Below are 24874 nucleotides of genomic sequence, written 5' to 3'. Positions count from 1 at the left end.
TGTTCTGCTACCATTATACCGCATTACATAAAAATATGTTAAAAGAGCATTATTAAGGTTAAGTCAACCACACAAAAACACCAACAGGAAATTATCTTCTAGGCTTTGATAAAAGGAAACTGAAAAAAAAATTAATTGTGGGATGCAGCAGCACACCAACCACTACATTGGCCTGTAGTACAGCTGGGACCTTCACAACCTGCGTACAAGACCTCTACCATTTGAAATAACATAGATAATGACAGTATATTGTTATTCTCTATAGCTGCATAAAGACATTGCATTTTTCCTGGGAGAAACCATTTTATTCTAGGACAAAGTGCAGTCATTCAAACGTCTATGTCCATTGCCCTGAAATAGACCCTAAAGAAGTTCAAAGGAAAAGAAGAGCCGACTGTTTGCCCTGGGACATCACAAAAGGCATTGGAACGGTTGTCTCAGGATTGCATCATTGAATCAATGGCAGAAAAGCAGCAATGCATTTAGCTTCTTGCTAAACCCTGACTGGAAGGGCAATGTACATATACATTGCTATGTGGCTGGTAACTGTGTGACTTTTCTGCCCCAAGACAAATGCAATATCCATTCCTAGCCTAAGTGAAACAACAGTGCTGTGGGGATGACACGTTTTCAAGGATATTGACGATCTGGAGGAATAGTTAGAGTAAGGGGATAGACACAAGTCCCCATAGCCAGTTTAAAATCAGCGGTGGCTTGCTGCTCAGGAGTGCACATCAACTGTTACCCTGGAACTGGTAGGTCTGCATGATACAAATTAGCTATTACCCTACTCTTGGCCTTGAATGAAGAGGAGTTAAAATTGGAGAGTTTTTGCCACACTTGTATCGCTTACATCAATACATAATGAGAAACCCTGCAGAATCCAGATGCTATGATCCTGGACTGCAAATCCAAGATAGACCTGAAAAGACTGAATTGATTCAGCCTTGGGCTTTTTGACTGTCTGTACCTAGCCTTAATGGCATTCAGGAGTCTGATCCCCAATCCCATCAATTATGCCTCCTTTCATGACACACATACAAGGCAGAAGTCATGATTCTGGGACTGGGAATCAGATCCCATCATGCTATTACTACTTGCCAGGGCTGCCAGGTACACGATTTGCTGTGGAAGCCCTTTTCCTCCCAGCTCAGGCTGGGGCTGACAACCAGCCTGAGCTAGGAGGAAGAGGCCACAAGTTAAATTTAAAGCACGATACAAACAAGGCATAAAAATGTTCTACATTGTACATGGAACATTTTTAAGGTTAATTTCCCATTTTATGCCACCTTAAATCGGGTGCATGTGTAGCACCCTGCCCATCCATACAGCAATTAACAGATTCCTTGCTGCATGAATGTAATATGTAGAGGGGACCTACAGTGAATCAACTGCTGCACTGTGCAGGTCAGAGTAGTCTAGACACAAGAGCAGACTTTTTACCATGATGCTGTAGCATACACTGCCAGTGGATACAAGTATCCAGTCACACCCCAAGATGAATCCCTTTACATTCTCGATGCAGAGTAGAACAGTAACTGTCTTATGGTACTTTATGGAAGAGCTCCACTAATGCTATTCCATATGGACCATATTGACAGTAGATGGTGCATCACTATTCCATCTGACACTGACAGCATGAGACCTTGTCAACAGTATCAGCTGCTGCATGGCCAGGTAAGTATCCACCGGAGCAAGAGTGGACAAAGATTGGTGCCAGGTCCACATTATGCTACATCCACGAAAACCAAATCCACTGAAATCTGCTCCCCTTTATCTTAAGCAATATTAGATCTTAAAATGATAGTCTTCACATTATCATTATACCTACTTTGTAACTTTAGTGGCTGCTCAAGAACTAGATGCATCAGAAACCTATGCTTGAATCAGTTTCTGGTATGGATTTGTTACTGAACAATAATTATCATCATCATCATTAGTGACCCAACATTTGAAACATAGTCCTTCTATGTTAATCCACAATTTAAGAAAGATACAGAATTGACAGTCTAGAAACTGACGGCAGGTCCGAACTAGAATTTTTTTCCAGGAGTTGCTCAGTGAGGTGACCTATCTCCATTCCTATACTGACAAAAGCCCTAAAGCTGACTCCACTTATAAGCCAGAAAACAAGTACTTTTGCCATTACAGCTCATTTCATTAAGATGCAGATATAAAGTATATTAGCAAAAGTCTGCCAATGTAATTTGCATCTGCATTAAGAGGTCTTGCTGGTATAGCTACATCTCTATAGCCATAGTAGCAACTGTTTTCTATTATAGATTAGGCCTGAATCCTACTGTTCATCTATAGATCTAAGAGAACACAGGGAACTGAAGAACAAGCTTCCCCACGCTGACAGCTCAATCAGCTTCAGCTCTTATCTGGGTCACTCATGGGTGAGAGTGTACTTCAGCTTACGTGGCCATTTAATCTTTGCCTTTCTGCCAAAATGCTAACAAGGGTGCCAATTATCATCAGTTGTTGCAGTTTGAGTACATCAGTGATTGTGCACAAGCAGTTCTAGGATTTTGTAATGGTGAGGGCAACATTAGTGCAGGCATGGCTGAATCTCTGTTCCCAGCCTCCCCAACAACATCAGCGAGCATACCACATCTGAGTGCAGCAACTGGGGACTTTAAATCTCTGAAGTAGGTAAGAACACCACCATCCCAGTTCTCAGCACCTCCTCCCACCCCCTCGATGCTCAGTGGCACCTCTCCTTCCCTCTCATTCCCTCGCTGCTGCCCCTGGGCCAGCTAGGGAAAGTGGGGACAGCAACAACAGCAGACAAGGGAGAAGGGAATGTGGGGACAGGATATGCCACTGAGCACAGAGGGTAGTGGACAGCATCCTGAAGAGCGGGCAGGATTCTTACCTGCTCTGGGAACTTTAAAAAAGCCCCTGACTTCTGCTCCTGTGGTGTGGTCCAAGAGAGGTGTGACTATGCCACTGCACTTACCCTGGATTATAGATGATAGTAGGCTTTAAAATGTTTAATGACAGTTTAGGACGGGATGGAGTTACTTGTATTTGGTTGACTATAGTTTGGGTAAAAGAAGAACAGGCAAAAGAAATGTCACAACATGTGAACCATTAAAAAAACTCAAGGAATATGGATTGAAAATAAATAGAGTAAAAGTTGTAAAGCTGCCTCAACTATATCTGGGCTAGGGACAGAAATTACACATAAACTGGTATAAGTGATCAGAAACCAGTTCAAATCTGTAACACAATAGAAGTTCAGTGCATATAAACCACTTTCAAAATGGGTGAAACTCATTTAAGATAAACCCAGATGGATGTAGTATCAGACTTAACTGATTTAGGTTAAATCAGTTTATTGAACTTCCGTGCCACGTCTCCTCCAGATTCAAGTTAACTCATAGTCCCCCAGCATCCCAGGATGTTTTGCACCTCCCTCACAAATCTCCCCTCACAGGGTGGGTAGGCTAGCTTTGGCCCAAGCTGTCTGCTCCAGATGAACAGGGAGGCATGCTCTAGCATCCCCCTGGCTTCTGGCCTGGGCCACTGCAGGTATGTGGCTGCATTTCCAGAATCAAAAGTGAATATCTGTTCAGCTGCTTATCGGTTCAATCTATGCAGTTTAGACAAACCTGCAAAGATTGAATTGATTGAGCCTCAGGCTTTTTGACTGTCTGTACTTAGCCTTAGTTATCTGATGACAGACAAAGCTAATTTTAGACAAGCTAAAGCTTATATAGGGAATAGGAATAGGCATATGAATATTAATTAGAGTGGCACCTATTAGGAACACTATTTTAATATATACTTTACTTTATTTAGTAAGCTGTTTGATATTTTAGCCAAGCACTAGAGTATAAAACTGGGTCCGCGCTGGGATTTTTGCTTTTTAGTCCTGAACTAGTTCTTGCTGAATTTCCCATTTCCAAGTGTACTTGGGTAGTGCTATATAGAAATTAGTTTTTGAAACCTATATGAAAAGGTCCTTTCCCTAATAGGCTAGACACATGTTAGAGGCTTTTTTAGACTTTAGGACTTGCAAATTTGAAGATAAAATTGTTTTCAAATATTGATAAGATTGCTATGCCTTTAAATAAATGTGCATTTTATAAATTTTAATTATTTGCTTGATATGCTCTATCTATACTGTTTAATTGTTTATACATCTGTATTTTATTTAATTTGCTGTTAAAATATATATTTTTTTATGCTGTGAGTATTTAACTGTGGTGACACTGTCTCTTTGAACCTTTCTTGGTCCTCAGAATCTATTTGAGGGTCAAACAAAGCACATGCTTATACACTGAAAGAAAAAGAATGTTTAAAAAAACTGAAACAATATGGAACCAATTCTTAGTTTAAGTCTATAAGTAAGAGAAAAGTGTCTACTTTATGTTCTTCATGTAAGAATGAAGAACTAAGGCCATGTATAGTTCCTTTAAGGTGGCTAATACTTTTCAATAGTTAATGGACATCTAAGAACGGAACACGTTTAAAAAACAAGCTAGTAATCTTTCAAAATAAAAAGGCAAGACTAATAAATTATACAATGAGGAAAAACTATACTAAAAAAAGTTAATATTTTAATAATAAGGGGGTTTAGGAGGCATGGAAAAAGAGAAAGTAAATAGTCCCAAAGGTGGCAGAGCGCTTGCTGTAATTTCAAATTACACTACAGCTTTACAAAGTTATTCCTGACAACCTCAATTTGTTCTTCAAAACAAAGATAAAAAATGAAATGTGATCTTATCCTATTGTTTACTTCCTGCAAAAAGGCCTAACTTCTTATAATATCCTCTATTTAGATGTATTTATTTGGAGACCATTAGGAAGTCCTCAAAATTAGGAGTTCCTATTGTCACAACCCAAAGTTGTGATTTTTGTTTTGTGTGTGCTTCGGCACTGCTAAATTATTTTCCCGCTAAATTGCAGCTTCTTTGCACAGCGGAGTTTTCTGCTGCAGAAGAGAACCCCGGTGCAATGGAGAATTTCCCGCAAATTTGTAGCTTTCTTTGCATGATGCATTTCTTTTTGCATCTAAGAAATGCTCGGTGCAAAGAGTTCCCACCATTTGTATTCAAATTTGAGAGACATTACTGGTTCACATTAAATTATGCATACATGGCGGCTAGTGATTGGCTTGCTAGCCGTATAAAGAGCTTGGGTGGTTTCCGCCCAAGTTGGAGAGAAATTGGAGGACTCCACGAACATCAGGAGGAGGAGACTTCACGCTGTGTGAAGATCTTTAAGCGCTGCGGATCCTTACGGACCCAACGCATTTCTTAAAAAGCAACAGGGGCCTGACCAGCCTCTGGCCTCTCCCCGTCACCGATAAATTCCTAGACATATCCCTTCCTGCGTACAAAAGAGACGGACCCCCGGAGCTTCAACAACTTCGTGGGAGAGAGCGAACTTGTCGTAATCCTCAAACGAGGATTTAAGCAGAGCTGTGCCTGGAAAACTGTCCAGCCTACATCACGACCATCTTTGGTGTAAGTAAACAATCTTTAAATCAACCACTACGCATCCGTAACTAATTCTAGCTCACCCCCGGTCTTCTCCGACCCCGTGTGCCCGGGCTGCTGGCCACGGCCCGCGTGCACAAAAGGGCCCGGATTGCTCCCGGCCCGCACATGGCAACGAGGATGGGATCAGAAGACACGTTAGAGCTAGAATTGGTTAAGAACTGCCCTTAGCGCGATAACCAACGCCAAGTGAAAAGCTTTGAAGAACTGGAGGCGCATATTGCTTACCACCAGGCGGGCAGAACGGGTGAGAGATTTGTCAGCGGACGCCTGTCACTGAAGGGAGAAGAGGGAGTCTCCAAAGACGGAGCCCTGAGAGAGAGGGAAGTGTATTTGTTCCCCGCGGCATTCGGGTGTATAATGAGAGACGAGCGGGTCCTGTTCAGGCCCCTCGATACTGTGTCCCTCGCCAGAGATAACCCGGCGGGCGAAGCGAACCCGACCTTCACCCGGGAGTGTGCCCGATACCTACGATATGCTCGGGAGAGTGAAGAGCCGGTGCCGATTGGCCGGTTCCCTCCCTTCATGGCGGCTAGATTAAGGGGTTGCGAGCTTCCATCCGAGCTCCGCGAAGATCTGGAGACAGAGGAACGCGCCGCAGATGAGAGGGTGGCCCCGCGGTACGACAAGGGGGGAGAGTTAAGTGCAACTTTGTGTACGATCACTAATTTAATGCACCAGAATTTAAGTTTAAAAACCCAGCTGCAGATGGCTATTCAAGCGGTCAAAGAAGCGGCTGACAGAAGGGAGCCTGAAACGCCATCCCAAGATGGCGCCGAGCAAGAGGGAGACCGCGTGGAAGAACCAGAAAAGAAGGGTGGAGCTTCGGAGGAACCCGCGAGAGTTCGGTCAGCGACTCCGCCCATCGATGCAGTGTCGTCTCCAGCAACCCCGCCTAGCGACGCCTCTACCGACCACGCCTTCCTGCCAACGAAGGACAGAGTCAAGCGGAGGAGTGCATCCGCCCCTCCTGCCTGAAGCAGCAACAGCAGCAGTAACTCCCGCGGCAGCAGTTCAGCCTGTAACAACATCAACTCCCGAAAGAGCAGCTTTCCTTACAACAATGACTGGTCGAGTTACCACTGCTTACTATGCTTGTACAAGAGCTGAGTTACAAGATTTATGTAGAGCATCAAGAATCCAGCCTGAAGAGACTCTAGCTGTATGGTTGGGATGTTTGGTCATGGAACTTGGATCCGACCTGCTGAACCAGGAAGAAGCAAGCTTTCTAGTTAGACAAGCTTTGTGGAGTAGAGGACATGTCACTGACATCGACATGATAATGGTCAACGTTCACTGGCCTATTCCACTGCCAGCGCTTGTTGCAGGACTGATTAGTCAAAAAGCCCACGTATGGCATGAAGGACGGCCAGAACATACCGGCGCAGAGCATCTCATGCTAGCAATCATCGGAGTCTCGTACTGTGCCTGGAACCCCAGAGCATATGCACTGGGACTGACATCACTCCAGCGAATAAGACCATGGCCTCACCGTCATCTACGAGACCCTGGAACCGTTCCAGTAACCGTTCACAGCTTAGACAGTTGCCTCGAGATTTATGGGCGAAAAAACATCATCGTCCTCCGGATTCTGCTCAACCCAATGGTGAACCAACCTGTAAGCAATCTCCTTTGTCAGTTGTCACGACTGCGTATCCTGATGGAGCCAAGATTATCTCTTGATCGGGACTGTCGACACCCGACCGGATTTCAAGGCACCAGACATCGTGAATCTGACCTTCCATCACTGCCACCGAGAACCCCAGAAGAGCGATACAGGTTTGGATTTCTCCTACAGCGTTCTGGACTCAATAAGAGGCAGCTTCGGATTTTAGGGGACGCAAGCCAATGGCAATTGGCCTATGAGTTAGGTTTCTGTTATTTAGAGGAACCAGATGATGGCTCCTCAACGATTTCATCCAATTGAGAATATAAGAGAAAATGGTTTAGAGTAACAACCACTTGTAAATCTGTTGAAGATCCGTTAATCTATTTTTTTTTTGAGAGTTCTGTTTACAGATCCGGAATCCAGAGTGCGTGGCGAAGAGAAGCCCTGAGAGGAATAACATCATCGAAAGAAGTGAGGGCCAGATGTACGACTTCGCCATGACGCCCACTGAAGCCCTGATCGTGTGATTTTGTTATGAATCTGATTATGTGTTTCTGTTGATTATTGTTTCTTGATTATTATGTAACTCAATCCCAGGACAGCAAATTTTATGTTTGTTTATTTGTTTGTTTGCTTATCTGTTCGTTGGACGACTCACGACAAAGCTCTAGATCACTAGAATGATAAGTGTATAGCATAATTTAGCTATGCCTTCAGCAAGGGGGGATGTCACAACCCAAAGTTGTGATTTTTGTTTTGTGTGTGCTTCGGCACTGCTAAATTATTTTCCCGCTAAATTGCAGCTTCTTTGCACAGTGGAGTTTTCTGCTGCAGAAGAGAACCCCGGTGCAATGGAGAATTTCCTGCCAATTTGTAGCTTTCTTTGCATGGTGCATTTCTTTTTGCATCTAAGAAATGCTCGGTGCAAAGAGTTCCCGCCATTTGTATTCAAATTTGAGCCACATTACTGGTTCACATTAAATTATGCATACGTGGCGGCTAGCGATTGGCTTGCTAGCCGTATAAAGAGCTTGGGTGGTTTCCGCCCAAGTTGGAGAGAAATTGGAGGACTCCACGAACATCAGGAGGAGGAGACTTCACGCTGTGTGAAGATCTCTAAGCGCTGTGGATCCTTATAGACCCAACGCATTTCTTAAAAGGCAACAGGGGCCTGACCAGCCTCTGGCCTCTCCCCGTCACTGATAAATTCCTAGACGTATCCCTTCCTGCATACAAAAGAGATGGACCCCCGGAGCTTCAACAACTTCGTGGGAGAGAGCGAACTTGTCGTAATCCTCAAACGAGGATTTAAGCGGAGCTGTGCCTGGAAAACTGTCCAGCCTACATCACGACCATCTTTGGTGTAAGTAAACAATCTTTAAATCAACCACTACGTGTCCATGACTAATTCTAGCTCGCCCCCAGTCTTCTCCGACTCCGCGTGCCCGGGCTGCTGGCCACGGCCTGCGTGCACAAGAGGGCCCGGATCGCTCCCGGCCTGCACACCTATGCTGTAGGGAGAGAGGGATATGAGGGGATCATTCTGGATACTCCTTCCCTTAGTATCTGCTTCTAACCGCTGTAGGCGCATCCACATATGCAACCATGTGTGCTTGCAGCAGCTCAAATAGAAGCAGTGCAAATTGGAGTCAGGGCTTTTTGCCTCAGCACATGTGCCCAGACACGCGCTTTGGTGTGGGACAAATTGTGCCTCGTGGGACAAAATAACCCTGCCTGGCTCCTCCCAGATCTGCAGCCAGGGGGAGCTAGAGCCTGGGGCCAGCACCTGTGCTGTCCCCAGCAGTAGAAAAAGCTGCCCTGTCCTGGACCCATCAGTACAAAAAGCTGCGCTGTCAAGTAGCTCAGGGCTACTCATTCTCAGAAGCTTGTGGGGCCCAGCCAGTTGGTACCTAGGGACACTACCCCTTGTGCCAGCTGGACTGCTGAAGCAGCCCTGAGAGTTCCCTGCACCCTCTACCCACTGCAGCAGTCTGGCTGCTGTCTGGCTGTGACCTGCTGCACACCTGCCAGACCTGGATGGAGACTACACAGCCAGTAGAGGCATCTGCCCCTCTGGGCCAGCTGCCAGTGGGCTGTGGCTGAAGAGTTGGCCTTTGTGTGGCACTACTGCCGTGTGTGCCTCCTGCCTGGCCATCTGGGCAGCTATCACCTGGAAAATGTTCCCAGTGGGGTGGCCTGCTTTGAACTGTCAAAGCATGTCCTCCTGGCTCCAACTGGCCAGGAGGTCAGCCACCTCCAGCTGGGTCCAAGGTCCCAGCTCTGAGCGGGCTCCTCTGCCTGGATCCTGCCACTTGCTTCCCTAGCAGGAATTCTGGTACTCCCTATTTGAAAACTGAAAAATCCCTGATAAAAAAAATCCCAAAGTCACTCTGTAAAATACCACAAAATTCATGTTCCTGCACAATTAAAACAAAAGACTATATACACACACACACACACACACACACACACACACACACATATATATATATATAAAAAGAGAGAGAGAGAGATCGATCAGTTGGGCAATGTTTTATTGATATATTTACAATGTTAAAGCAATTTGGAAGCCTACTAGTGTCTCTATCATGATAATAAAATTAATTGTAAATACCTATATGTTTTGCTGTTTGCTTTTCTTACCATAGAGCAGTTAGAGCTCCCCCAACCCCTTTACTAACTAGGATGTGGGGACAACTTCCCCTGCAGCCACAGCTCCTGCCAGCAGGTCTCATCCTTTCTGATAGCTGGGCATGCAGGGTGTGTGCTGGGGAGATGTGCGGTTTGCATGAGAGGGGTGGGAAGTGGGGTAGGGGGATGTGGGTGGCTGTGGAGGGATGTGGGGGACTGTGGGGTGTGTGGTTAGGTGTGGGTGGATTGTGGGGGGACTGCTCAGGAGGGGTGGGTCCCCTGCCCCCCACAGAGCACAGCCCAACTGCACAGCTCACTGACTGGCCCCCACAGGGCAGCTCCCCTGCCAGCTCCTGCAGCCCCCTGATGGCTGCCCCTCCATCCCCACCCCTCACTTTCACCTTCACCCCCAGCCCCACAATGGCTGCCCCGCCCATCCCCATCCCCTGCTTGCAGCCCCAGTCTCCTGGTACTTAAAAAAAAAAAAAGCCTTGCACTCACCAGTACTAGCAGGGGCTGTGGGGGCTCGGGGGCTACGTGGCAGAGCTCCCCCACATAGCACGGGACAGTGGGGCTCCTCGATTGCCCCCCCACCCGGCCCCACCCTTGATGCCCCACCTGCCTGCCCCCAGCAGTCTGGGACTCAAAAAAAAAAAAAAAAAAAAAAAAGCCCCACACTCAAAAACAGTAGCAGCTGCCATCAGAGTCACTGGGGCCTCGTGGCAGAGCCCCACCCCATGCAGCACAGGGCAATGGGGCCCGGCCCTGGCCGCCTGGCACCCACAGTGCCACTGCCCCATCATGCGTGTGTGCTTGGGGTTGGCAGGGCGCTGCACAGTTCTGCGCACTGTCTGGCAGCTGGGGCTGTCACCCGGGCCCCATGCTGCAAAGGGGGGCTCTGCTACAAGGCCCCAGTGACCCTGACAGCAGCTGCTACTACCAGTGAGTGCAGGGCTTTTTTTTTTGTTTAATTGTTGGGATGCTGGGGTCGGGTGGGGCAGCAATCAGGGGGGATGGAGATCAGGCAGGGGATGGGGCCGGGCAGGGCAGTGATCAGGGGGAACTGGGGGAGCAGGCAGAGGATGGGCCTGGGTGAGGAAGCCATCAGGGGGGCAGACAGGGGACGGGGCCAGGGAGGCAGTCACTAGGGGGGCCCAGGGAGTGGGGGCAGATAGGGCTGGGCAGGGCAGGCTTCAGGGGGGCTCAAGGGGCAGGTGGGGGATGGGGCCAGGCGGGGCAGCCATCAGGAGGTTCGGGGGACATGCAGGGGATGGGGATGGGTGGGCCAGTGATTGGGGGGGCTCAGGGAGTGGGTGGGGGATGAAGCAGGGTGGAGCAGCAATCCAGGGGACTGGGGTGGTGGGCGGGGGATGCGGCCAGGCAGGGCAGCAATCCGGGGGGCTGGGGGAGCAGATGTGGCCAGTGGCGGTCCCCCCATGGTCCCCTTCTCCAGGCCCCTGCAACCTCCTACCCAGGAGCCTGGGTCCAGCTCCCTATGGCTGGCACACTGCCTGCATGGGCAGGCAGCGTGCTTCAGCACTGGGGCAAGGGCCAGCCATATAGATGCTCTGGCTGACTACCAGAGCATTTCTGTGGAGGACTGAGCCTTTGGTTGCCTCTGAGCATGGTCTGGAACCGTGCCCTACCCTGCTTTTTTCCCCCCTGTTTTTTTTTGACCTCTGGATATCCAGGGGTCTAATTTTGCCCCCGCGCTGCAATTTTGCAGTGTGGAGAATGTTTCTTCATTCCCGCATGTGCCTCTTGCAGCATCTCAAAGGGCTTTGAAACGCTGCATATCGCACGTGCGTGCTCGTGTGGACACACCCTGCGAGAGAAAAAACAGTGGGCTAGATGAACCTGGTCTGACCCAGAATGGCAATTCTTATGAGAAAAACTGTAACATTATTGTCTTGATATCTGCTGATTTATGTAGAATGTAAATACATATTCATTTTTTGTTGAAAATAGCAAGTATGCAACTAGCAAATAAAGCAAAGAGAGAACAATATCTTACACAGCTGTGAAGTAATGAAATCTGTAAACTATGACTTTTGAATACATGAGATAAAACATAAGAAAACAGTTTTTGAGCAATCTGGCTAACAGGACTGTCACTGAACCATTTATGATGACCTTGGATGTCAAAATTCCATTGTAGTAAGCTAGTTATGTTGAAATTAAGCAGCTGTAAAGCTGTTTTAATTTTCCTTTTTTATACAAATATATTATAAAAAATAATATGAAAGACATTTAATGGGATGTCTTGCACACAATTTTTATAAACCTAGTTTACTTTTTAATCCTATCTTGTCTTTCAATAAAAGAAGCATAAAACTTTACATACGTGCTGCAGGATACCAGTAACTTTATGTCATATGTGGGCTTCATTCTTGGGTGCCTTATATTTTAAAATCAGAATGCCTTGTAGGTATGTAGCCTAGTTATCTAGAATTTACACATTTGGAAATCAAGTCTCTCTAGATTTTACTGTTGTTACTCAGTTGATTTTTTGTATTCTTTTTATAAATTATGCAAATGAATTTAGCAATTTTTTGTAAAATCCACAAGTAAATTTTTCATATGTTAATTAGGTTGGGGGTTTTTGGTGGGTATTTTTTAGAGGAAAACAAATGTGATCCACAATGCATTACTTAAACGTAATTGAAAGAAAATGAGATGGTCTAAGTGAAATCATTTACTGTCTCCAAGATTTCACTTCTTGTGGATGTGAGCAGGGCTGGTCAGAAAGCTAGGATCTTGTATCACAAAAAAATGCAAGGTTTCAGCATTTAGTTTCATTTTGCATCACAATAAAACTGAAGCCTCTAGAATTTTTTGAGATCACTGCCTAGCCAATACCCTGGTTAGGGCACTTGTGTGAGAGACCCCTGACTGAGGCTTTGGGAAGCAAGAACATAAACCTCCTTTGCCTCTAACTATTGCGTTATTGGCTATACTGCGATGTGTTCCTCCTGTTTCCTTTCTGTCTCATACCCTACATTCATCCAAGTAAGTTTTAACTAATGTTTCTGCAAAAGGTTTTGACCAATTGGCATTTTCCTGTTTAAAATGTGTTTTCCAAAAAACAAACACCTTGAATTATAAGCGATTCTCTCAGTTTCCAGACAGTATTCTAATCAGCCAAGTCAATGACATAAAGATTGTTCCATATCTATATATTTATGTATAATCAAAAACAGTTTCTCAATAAGATACTGTACTATATATATTCTTATGTTTGTTATAAAAAGATTACTTGATTTTGTAAGATAACTTTTGTAATGGATTAAGAAAATACCACTGAAACTTTGGATGCACAAAGAACAAGCCTATAGTTTGTGGGTGTTAAAAGAACTACTCAGCCATGAATGCTCCACTGTGCAAAGACTCACATAATAAACAAGGTTACGTCTATAGTTACATGTTACTCACGGCAGTTATGTCAAAGTGTACTTATTCTTGAGAGTATGAGTTCATTCAATAAGGACACAGAAGTTTTGTGTGCATAATGTGAAATGTTAAGTTTATTACTGAAGACTACTGTTCTTTAAAAACAGTTTAGCACCCCATCAAAACTAATATTTTTTTCTTTCAAAAAGTTTTTAGGAAATCAATGCCCTCTTTTTAAAATTCAGTAAAACAGATTATGCAGTGACCCTTTTTCCTACAGTTACAAATAGAATTCAATACTGCCTCAAATTCAACAGTCAGAACCAGAGAAAATAATTTCTAGACTACCAAAAAAGATTATTTTAGTAAAGTATTTTGTTCTTAACTAGACTAATATAGATTATTAATTGTTAATGGCAATTTGCATAGATTGCTAAAAGGCTATACGTTAAGGCTTTGTGCTTCTAAACGCATAATTTTTGCTTACATTGCTAAAGTGAAAATACTGCTGAACTAAAAGTTTATAGAAATCTCTAGCTGAATCTTGGTTTTCTTCTGTCTTTCATATATAGCTCTCTGTTCAGTTTCCAAAACATGAGCAAATATCCAAATAAGTTATTCAACAGATTACAAACTAAATAGTGTCACACTGCCATTCAAAAGATTTATAAATCTCAACTAATTAACCTCACACGCACACTCTTTTTTCTGAAATGCCCTCGGACTTTTAATACTCATGAGAACATCTATTCTCCTTCATGAGTACTTCTTTAGAGCACCTCAATATGTGCTCTGTTGGTGAAGGGTTAACCTTATTCTTGCTCATAAAGAGTCCCTTTCTGGAAGACCTAGGAGAAACCAGGATTTCATTAATAGACACAAGAAAATAAATGTTTATTCAAACTTCTGGAATGGTAGAGAAAGACACAAAGTAGGGGTTAAAAGAAGAGAACTACCACAGTAAAAGAAAGACAGAACTGGCTAATACTGAGCCCTGAGCAGTGATACACAGAGATTCACTGCTGCTGGGGGAGATGTCACCTCCTTTTTTAGCTGCAGACACATGAGTCTAGTAGCAAAAAAATACCATTTTTCAGTGGCAAAGGGAGGTGACATCTCTTCCCTGAAGCAGCAAACCACTAACCATGCACACCCTGCTTCTCTGACCTCTTCATTGCCAGATAGAAAGGAAGGCAGGGGGAGAGGGGATGAAGGATAGGAGGGTGAGGCCCCACTCCATCTCTGCTCCTTTCTGGTATTCCCTTTAGTCTGCACCCAGGGCTTGTGCCCTGCTCACACATCCATTGTTACACTAATAGTAAAAGGGATTTTAAGTTAGACATGCAGAAAATAATTTTTCTCATCTCATGGGTCTACTAGCGTTTGCAGCTTTCATTTCAAGCTACCACAAATTATTCATTATAGTGTCAAATTTTCTCTCTTCCAGGGCTCTTATGAGCTACAGTAATTTGGCCATTATTCACCTGACCAAAATTAACCCCTGGTCTGCTTCACTAGGCAAAGCCACTCAAGTAAACCATAGAAAAAATCTCAGCTGAGTCATGCCTGGTAATTTAACTGCAACCAAACCCGACTCGTTAAACACATAAAATTGCTTGTACTGGGTTATACTGTCTCTTAACCAGGACATTTATAGTATCATATTGTTTACCTCTTTGCCTGAAAAAGGAACAAGGAGTGAACAATAAAGCCTTAGCCAACCAACCTGATGCTCTTGAAACCTGTAAGTCACTCAGATCACTGTTTATATAAGATAGTTATGGGGTAATATTAAGGAAGTACCAGCTGGATGAATGGCTTGTAAGGTGGACAGAAAACTGGCTGGAGCATTAGGTTCAGAGGGTAGTAATCAATGGCTTGATGCCTAGTTGGCAGCTGGTATCAAGTGGAGTGTCCCAGGGGTTGGTCCTGGGGCTGGTTTTATTCAATGTTTTCATCAGTGACCTGGAAGATGGCATAGAGTGCACCCTCAGCAAGTTTACAGATGACACCAAGCCAGGGGGAACAGTAGATACACTGGAGGGTAGGGCTGGGATTCAGAGTGACCTAGACAAATTGGAGGACTGGGCCAAAAGAAATCTCATGAGGTTCAACAAGGATGAGTGCAAAGTCCTGCACTTAGGACGGAAAAATCCTATGCACAGTACAGGCTGGGGGCTGACTGGCTGGGCAGCACCTCTGCAGAAAAGGACCTGCGGGTTACAGTGGACAACAAGCTAAATCTGAGCTAGCGCTGTGCCCTTGTTGCAAAGAAGGTTAACAGCATACTCGGCTGCATTGGTTGATGTGTTGCCAGCAGGTCAAGGGAAGAGAGTATTTCCCTCTATTCAGCACTGGTAAGGCCACATTTGGAGTACTGTGTTCAGTTTTGAGCCCTTCACTACAGAAACAACGTGGACAAATTGGAAAAGAATCCAGTGGAAGGTAATGAAAATGGTTTGGGGACTGGGGCACGTGGCTTCTAAGAAGAGGCTGAAGGAACTGGGCTTATGTAGCCAGAGAAGAGAAGACTTAATAGCAGCCTTTAATTACCTGAAGTGGGGTTTGAAAGAGGATGGAGCGAGACTGTTCTCAGCGGTGGCAGATGACAGAACAAGGAGCAATGGCCTCAAGTTGCAGCAAGGGAAGTTTAGGTTAGACATTAGGAAGTATTTTCTCGCTAAGAGGGTAGTAAAACACTGGAACAGATTACCCAGAGAGGTGGTGGAATCTCCATCCTTCAAGGTTTTTAAGACCCAGCTAGACAAAGCCTTGGCTGGGATGATTCAGTTGCAGATGGTCCTGCTTTGAGCAGGGGTTTGGACTAGATGACCTCGTGAGGTCCCTTTTGACCATAATTTTTTATGATTCTATGATTCTAAAATGTCAAGAAATTCAGTAATGGGCTAAGGAAGTATTTTTATCCTTGCTATAAATTTACATATGACCCACTTCGGTAATGACTGAAAGTTGTTACAGTAAGAAGGCTTTTTTCTTAGCCTTTAAGAAATGAGTTGCGTTTACCAGTATAATTCCTATGAGACATAAAAACTACTCCCTACAATTGTCGCTAGTTAGCACCTACTTTACAGTCTCAGTACAATAGCCAATAAACTCTAATTCATAAAGGTGATTCAGGATAGGGTCAAGGTACAATGACAAGTGCATTGGGAAGTTTAGGAATGCCCTTTTTCTGCAATGTAAGAATTCCGAAACTTTTCTCTTTCACACACTTGACTTCTGTCTCACTTTAATTTCAGGACCAGAACTGGGTTTTTTTTGATCTATACAAACTATTTGTGTTTCAGAGTTATCTGAAACTCTGAAGTACCTGTTGCCTGGCCTCTGGCAATTACAATTTTTTCTTTACAAAGAATTATAGCTACTTACGGTACAGTACTACTAACTTACAATGCACAGATAACAGGGCCTCATGCTGGACAGCTCACAAGCTAAAGGCAAGCTAAAGGCATATCACCTGCATCTAAGCATACCAAGTTCATAACCATCCTTCAGTCTGCTAACTTGAGTTTCTGGATCCGTAAGTTTTAGGACCCATAACTTATCTTTTAAAAAATAATATATATATTTCCAGGACAGCCTTGCTCTTGGATGCTGTCCAATTACATTTCTCTCCCTTCTGCTACTGTGATGTATGTGGCTCCAAGAGGTGGAAGTCCCAAGTGACTTCAATATAAGCAGCAGATGCTGAAAGCACCATTGAGAATCAAGTCTATAATCCTCTACAGGACCCAAATATTGTAACGGGAAACATTTCTCGTTTTAAACTGCTGTCCCTGTTCAGCTAGTGTCAGTCAGCCTTCCTCTATTGACTCCAATGCAAACTATGCCCAGGTTGACAGATTGCTTCACCCTTTCCTAATGGGAATGTAGAAGTCACTAGCAGGACAATGTAAGTTTGAGATAAACATTTATTTCATGGACAGAAAGAACTCTAATTTTAAGAAAGTTAATTTCTTTCAAAGTATTTCCCTTGTGGCTATATATTAAAACATCAGATATCCTGCTGTTCTGCAGCTGGACACCTGTTTTACAGAATTGGCCTCTGCTCATGTGCCCCATCCTGTAGTATAATTCATTGTATGTCATGTTTACTTTAGTTTTTCCTTGGTGCAACTGTGCAAAAAAAATGAGCTAAGGAAAAGAATCTCTGTGTCAGTGATTTTTAGAGCAGCATGGATTGGCAGACAATGCCTTCCTGGACTCCCAGGTACTGATCCTAGCTAAGTTACTGACTCACTGTGTGAAACCAGCAAAGTCATTTAACTTTGTTCCATTTCCCCTCAGCTGAAAAATATGATCAGTAATACTGGATTACTTACCACATAAGCATGTTATGAAGACAGGCAATCATTCATACACAGTTTTGAAGATGCAAAGTGTTTGTTATTATCTCTACAGTTTTTCTAAACATCTTCAGAATCCCACGCGATACCAACTACCTTCAAAGCCATGGAGGATCAAACTAATAACTTCTGGTGGGGATCACACACAATTTTTAAAGCACTTCTGTTTTCCAGTAGCAATATATGGTTGCCTAAAGGATTCCCAGCATTGGCTGACATGGGTAACAATTACCACTTGCTATTCCTTATATGAGGATGGTCTAACTGATGGTCTGTGGGCCACATGTGCCCAACAAAGGGCTAACACTCAGCCCACCTGCCCCATGGGGCTCCCACCTGGTTGCTGCAGCAGCTGTGGGTTCGGGGCTCCCCTTCCCTCCTCTAGTTTGTGCTGCATGCCACCATCCCAAAAGGTGGAGCAGCACATCGTACAATGATGGGGAAGCTGGCAGACTGGAGCACCCATGCTGCATGGTGACAGAAGGGTAGCCCGCAGGGAGCTGAAGATGAAGTGCGGTGTTGCACTGCATCATGTGCGGCACCCATCTGTGCGTGCAGTGCTGCAGGGAGGAAGTGCCCCTCCACATGTGCAGGAAGCTTGGGAGGCCAGTGGCCCCCACTAGTGGTGCCCTCGTGTTGTGTGACCTGCCTGTTGGGCATGTGGCTCCCAGCACAGCTCTGCCATCTATCTCCTGGATTAGTGTGCCTTTTCTGTCAAATATAAAGCTACTCGTGAGAATGAAGCAGTGAACATATGCTTTGAAATGGGTTGGGGAGTTTCAGGTTGTACTGGGTGGTGAGGCATGTAAAGCTTTTTTTACATTTGGGCTCAGCTATTGGCAGGTGAAAACTGTTCAAAACAACACGGTTGTCATTTGTGCTGGGGGCATGAACTTTTTGCTGAACTGCTACCACAATTTGAAGTAAACTGAGATATGAATTACAGAATGAAGGAGGAGCCTCTCTCTAGTGCTAATCCTTGTATCCAAGTAATTTTCCTACTGATTTGCTCAAATGCATTAGTCTGACTGCAACCCGGGGGTTGAAGATGATGACATACATCGCAGCAGAGATTGCCTAACCTCCAAGTTCATCAGAAACTGATTCGGTAGATTTTATACAGTCACTCAAAATTTTAAAAAAATAGTTTAAAAAAAAGCCATAATGCTAATCATGACTTACCAATACTGGCCCCTTGCCCTGATGGCCAGCAACCGTACTCTCCCTCAGTCGCAAAACTAGCTGGCAGGCAGAGCAGGGCCCTGAGGGGGGCACGGGCCCTCCCCTCCCACCCCCCCGGGTCTCTGCCACGCCTGGCGCAGGTGCCTGGCTCCAGACCCCCAGCAGGGTCTCAGTCTTGTGGGGGTGGGAAGGCGAGTGGGGTGAACTGGAAGGGCGCTCCCGTTCCGCGAGAGACTTCGCACAGGAGGCTCCCGGGGAGCCCGCACCAGGCGGCTGCTGAAGGCTGCCCCGCACGAGCAGCACCAGCTGGCTCCAGAGCACGGGGAGGCGGGCAAGTAGGACTCCGCTTCCCCTCCTTCCCGCTCCGGCACTTGACACTGGCAGGTTTCCTCCCGCGCCCCGCACGGAGCTCGCTCCGCCCCGGCTCTCCGGCCGGATCCCGCCGCAGAAACTGCAGCCCCAGCCCCAGACCGCACCTGCGCGCGCTTCCACCGGCGCGGCCCGGCTGTCCCCTCTGCGCGCCGGGGCCCGGGCCTTTGCCCATCGCTGCCTCCTCCCGGAGTCGCCGACAAGCGACAAGAGGCGGCGGCGGCGCCCCGAGCCCCGCGCCTGCTCCCAGCCTCTGCCCAGAGCCGCGCGCAAGGCATCGCCCACAGGCCACGGTCCCGCCCGTGCCCCGGCAGCGCTGCCCCGGCGCGAACAGGAGCCCGCGGGGAGCCGAGTCCCGCCCGGTCCTACCGTGTGCTGCCGGCCGCTGTCGGACATGGCGCGGGCTGCGGGCGGGCGGCGGCGCTGCTGCCCGGGGCGAGGGGCAGGCAGCGGTATAAAGGCTGGGGAGACACGTAGCACTTCCCTGGACCGGCCCCTCGGCTCTCAGCCCTCCTCCGTCTCCTCCTCCTGCCCCCCGCCCCCACCCCCGCCCCCGCCCGCTGGGCTCCGGCCCGGGGCACCGGCTGCCTTCTGCCGCACCGCGCGGGGAATGCCCCTGCGGGGCCTCGGGTGCCAACACCAAGCTCCTTGCCAGAGGCCAGGCCTGGTCCGCGCCAGGGCAACCCCTGCCTGCCAGAGGAGGCGTCAGGCTGGCCTGGGGCTGCCCAGGTCTCTGCAGCCCAAAGCAGCTCAGATTTTTCCCTAGGCGCAGGGCAAGGGAAAAGCAAGAGCTGACATGTCCCGAGGGTGCCTCGAGTCTGAGGAAGGACGAGACGTGCTAGCCTAAATCCGACCTTGAGGCGCCAACCGCAGCCACACTGCCACCTGACCCTGAATGCACCCACGTGCCCACTGGTAAAGTCTTCTAAGGACATGTGTCCCCCAAGGGCCTAAGGACAGAGCAGCTCAGTGCCTCACTTGGGTCCTAGAGTGAGATAAGGGACCTGATCTGGTGGTTGCAAAACACAGGGGGCCCTGTCTTGGTGTACACCCATGAGATGTGGGAGACCTGTCTTCAAGCACCTTCCTCTGCCTGGCTTGAAGGAAGGACAGGGGCATGGGTCTTTCATTTCTCAGCCAAGTGTCCCAGGTACCGAGCTGCAGGGTATCCCAGAGTAAGTGTCTTTCTGTCCCTTCTTTTAGACGTTTTTATATTCCATTTTGTATAGGATACTTAAATACTGGCCAGGAAGGAGTATAAGTACAATTCTGGGGCTTGGCAATTTTGTCAGGCAAATTACGCTCATGTTGCACATCTGGCCCAGTGAATATTTCATTAGTTTACTCAAAGTGGAATAACTGCAGCCCAGGAGAAAAGGCACCTTCACCCCAGTGATCAATAGGCTGGGTTAGGGCATGGAGGTGGAAACCCTCACCTAGCCCATGTTACTCAGCACTCTGGCATCTATAAATCCCATCCTCTAAGGGCCTCAATCTCCCCCAGCCCTGTAGAGACACCTAACTCAAGACTGCAAATTCCACCTACTCGCCATGACCCTCTGTTGTCCACAGTGGACAGATGGGGCAAGTCTTACACGGCAGAACACTGCTCTGACGGCAGCTGCAGAAAGACATGCAGGCCTGCGGCAAAACATTTTAACCTCCCTGGGTACTCCATTGCTGACCGAAGGGTCACTGTTCTCAGACAACACACTTTTAAAAACAGATCTGAATGGCAAATTGCAGACCAAGAAATCATCCACAGACTGGATTGTGTTAGGTATGGTTTAAACAGGAACTATGCTAGCTTCTGGATTAGTTTCTGTGACTCCTTCGCATGAGTTTACTGCTTGTTTGATTGCTTCTCCCAGAACTGTCCCTGCCCTCCTCTCCCTTATCTTTTGTATTATTTCTGTCTCCTTCTCATACTCTCCTTTCTACGCATCCTTTCACAGCACCTGATGAAGTGAACCTCATCGCAAAAGCTTGTGCTTTATACCTACTCTGGTCAGGCTATAAGGTGCAGGTGCACCCTGAATTCCACTAGATGGCAGGATGTCTAAAAGCCAGGTATTAAAATGCTCAGACTTCTAATGCTTAAATCCCACTTGTGAATCTAGTCCAGGGGTAGGCAATTATTTTGGCTGGAGGGCCACTTCATGAGTTTTGGTGTCCTCTTGAGGGCCACCCTTAACTCTCTCCCCCCCTCCAATCCCCATGCCACCTGCAACTACAACACATCCTGACCCCTACCCCATCTGCTACCTGCCAGCTGCACCTGAAGCTTATGCCAGCACCCCCCTGGCATGGTGGAAGCAGATCTGGGCAGGTGCTGGCACCAGCTGTGGATGGGGTTATCAAGTTCTCAGTGGGGATCAGGGTGTCCCCACCCCGCCTGAAGCCGCAGCATGCCCCAATCCCCACCCTACCCAGAACCACCCTGATGCCAGCACGGAGGAAGCAGCCACAGGTGGGCACCAGCATCAGCTGCGGACATCACAGTAGGTTCTGGGTGGGTATCAGGGTGTCCGCTTAGTCCACAGGTGATGCTGCCACCTCAGCACTATGCGTAAGCAGTCCTGCCTGTCCACCTGGTACAGCAGAAACAACCCAGCCCACTTGGCACCAGGCAGCAGCTGGAGCCAGAGTCATCAGCTGACCATGGGCCGAATCCCATGAGTTCACGGCCACTCATCTGTGGGCTAGATACAGTCAGCTGGTGGGCTGGATCCAGCCTATGAGCCACATTTTGCCCAGTTGTCCTAAATTTGTAAATAGAACTGCATTTCTACAGCTCCCTCCATTGGCATTGAGCCAAGATTTCAAAGCATTTTACAAACACTCATAAAAGGCCTCATTTTGTAATCCTCACTCCCATAATCCCTAGTCTCCTACTTAAAAGTTTGCAGAATAAGGCTGTATGCCTCCTTATAGCTCTGTTGCATGGGCAAGTATTATACAAGTGTACCAGAACAGCAGACAAGGAAGAAAGAGCTCACCTGTATTTTCACAGGGTCACAATCAGTACTAAGCTAAGAACTGTCCTAAGGACTCTTAATTCCCAGTCTTGGCTCTAGTTCTTGGACTTGACTAGTTCATCAGTCTGGCATGTTTGTGAAAGGACTGGGAAGAAAGAACACTGAGACCTGGTTTGTTTACTTCATACAGCCAGAGATCCCTTTTTGGGTCATACAAGGAAGTCTCTTTTTACATGGGTCCAGTACACTCCTCCAGTTTGCTCTTTGCCTACAGTGAGGAAGAAAAGTGCTGTTTCATTACCCGCATGCAATTTACTATGCTTTACATTACAGTAAGCCTCAGGGCAGGGAAAGATATGGCAAAGGTCATTATAAAAGAAAAAAAAGATCACAGACAACTCTTTAGAGCAGAAAAGACTATTGTATACTATAGCAAGTTTAAACGGGGATTGTTCCTAACTTCAACTGATTTGTTCAGTTTGAGTGACCGAAAACTATGATAACTGATTTCCAGGTGGCCATATGAAAAAAAACTATGGTTTTCACTAACATTGATAATTGGATTATGTGGCCTTCTACCTTCTGTTTTCATAATTTTGACAAAAGGCATGTGAATAAGGTGATTGAAATAACCATTTGACCCAGAGTCCTGCCTTCTACTTCACACGAGAAAACCTTTGATGCTAGATTTTAATTACACTGTTTCCTCTGTGCATTATCTGCAAGAAGGCACTAAAGTAAAATCATTAGATACAGATATACTGTTGAGCAAATGCACTTTACTCAGAAGTAAGCAATAAATCAACTCCATATCTTGTGTGTCAGTAGAGTGAGTCATGATGTAGAAAGAGAATACTTCAGACTCTTTCAGTAACCTGTGCATGGATAATAAAAATTGCATGTGGCAATAGCATTTTAATTCAACTTTTTTCTTTTTAACTATTTTGAGTTGTACTTTGCCATCCTAGACCCGGGTCTGAATTGCAAATATAAACTTCCTAAACATTAAATTATTCATAAATTTGTGTCTACTGTTTGAATATCTACACATGTGCTCCAGCATGGAAGCTTGTTCAACGACTCATAGTTAAAATGCCTCTGCTGCCATTTTGAAATGCGGAGATGCTGAATACATGTGACAGCAAGGCTGCTGGAGCATTTTAATTAGAATGTTCCAGCAGACTCTATTAATAGAGCCGGCTCCAATGCATTCTAGTTAGAATGCGTCAGAGCAGGCATCCCACACATATACAGGCCCCCTTTGTGACCATCTCTATCGGTTTTGGCCCACTCAAGCAGACCTATGTAGTTATAAGTTCTGCGAATATTTACTTTTGGTTTCTATTTCCACTTTTCCAAGGTATCCGTACAGCAGCACTTCTCAACCCATCAGTCGCAAGAATATATGAAAGGGTCACAAACAAACTTTAAAAATGGATCATATTTTGCATACGTTTTTGAAAAAATAAATGCTGCTTCTACTTCACCTCATGTTAATGGTGTGCATACTAACAAACAGGGATCCGAATTTTCCATTTGCCATGTAAAAAAGCAGATTTTCTCCTGTAAAGGGAAATTTAACTTTTTTCTTAATGATTTCATAATATTCCAGTTGTCACAGCTATATCTCAAGTTTGCAGTTTCTAAAATGATTTATTTAAAGGTGAATTCTTCAAGAAAGGCGATTAAAAATTGTTATTAATTAGGAAAAAATACCTTCCAGTTGCAAAAAGTTGGGGCTTCATTGCCATAGCAGTTATGAAACATAAAAAACTGCAGGTTTCTCCTTGTAGGCTGGCAAGGTGTGGGGGAAATGGAGTGGGGTGGCAAGACTCATTGCTGCTGCCGTCAGGACCCCCACGCCAGTTGTGCCGCCAGCAATACAAGGAGTAATGGGCGGGGTGGAGGCTGCGCTGCCCTCACCTCCACCTGCTGCCTGCCACTCATGCCCCCGCCCCGACACACATTTGTGCACCTACAGTGGACACAAGGCCGCAGCCTGGCTGGACCAGCAGATGGGACCCCGTGTGAGAGGGAAGACCAGGAAGGAAAGAGTCGTTGCTGCTGCTGCCACCACTGGGACCCCTGTGCCAGCTGTGCCTCCAGCAGCACAGAGTAACGGATAGTGGGGAGAGGAGGCACGCTGTCCTCACCTCCTCCCACTGCCAGCCACTTGTGTAGCAGGCCATGGCTCCACTCTGACACCATGGTCCAGCCACTGCTGCCCCTCCTCTCAGGCCATGGTTCTACCTTGAAAGGGAAGTGGGGTGGCAGGCAGCACGGGTGGCTTGAGAGGAGCAGTGGTGGCACCAGCAGCTCCCATGGACCTCCTTCTCCAGGGGTGACATGGAGGAGGTGCTGGGGGGAGGGGCAAGTGTCCCCCCTGACTCAGGAGGCACCAGTTGCCCATGTCCTTCTCCCACTGACTTGCATATGTCCAGCTTTTTTAAATAGTCCCTAACCTTTCACCACGGCTGACTGCACATCTTCTCCCAAAATTGTGCCGCCAGGTGCAGTAGTCTGGGAGCTGACCTTGCTTGTGAAGATTGAGGTAAAAAAGGCATTGGGTGCTTCAGCCTTTTCTGCATGAATTGTCACTAAGTTGCCTCCCCCATTCAATAAGGGACCCACACGTTCCTTGATCTTCTTTTTGTTTCTGACATACTTATAGAAACACTTCCTGTTACCCTTCACCTCCCTTGCTAGCTGCAACTCCAACTGCACTTTGGCCTTCCAGTATGGGTCCAAGGACAGAGCCTTGGGGGACCCCACTGGTCACAGGACACCACGATGAGTGACTTCGATCAATTACTACCCTCTGGGTCCGACCCCAGAGCC

At 46.5% G+C, this 24874-nt stretch overlaps 1 protein-coding gene across 4 annotated transcripts in view; it reads right to left on the bottom strand.

Annotated features, from left to right (window-relative positions):
• Positions 1-24874, bottom strand: part of LOC102558514 (bifunctional 3'-phosphoadenosine 5'-phosphosulfate synthase 2) — a 135290-nt gene that overhangs the window by 39563 nt on the left and 70853 nt on the right. The window contains exon 1 of one of the 4 annotated variants that reach the window (XM_019484287.2): positions 19428-19537. The exons of the other annotated variants lie outside the window; for them this stretch is intronic. Coding sequence (XP_019339832.1) covers positions 19428-19454 — 27 coding nt within the window. The 5' untranslated portion in view covers positions 19455-19537. Of the gene's footprint in view, positions 1-19427; positions 19538-24874 lie in introns of those variants that run through there. 4 annotated transcript variants of the gene reach the window in all.

This window comes from Alligator mississippiensis, chromosome 6 (genome assembly GCF_030867095.1).
Source record: "Alligator mississippiensis isolate rAllMis1 chromosome 6, rAllMis1, whole genome shotgun sequence".
In the NCBI taxonomy this organism is placed as follows: Eukaryota; Metazoa; Chordata; order Crocodylia; family Alligatoridae; genus Alligator; species Alligator mississippiensis.
Note: the sequence above shows the minus strand (reverse complement) of the source record. Positions and strands in the feature narration are given on the sequence as shown.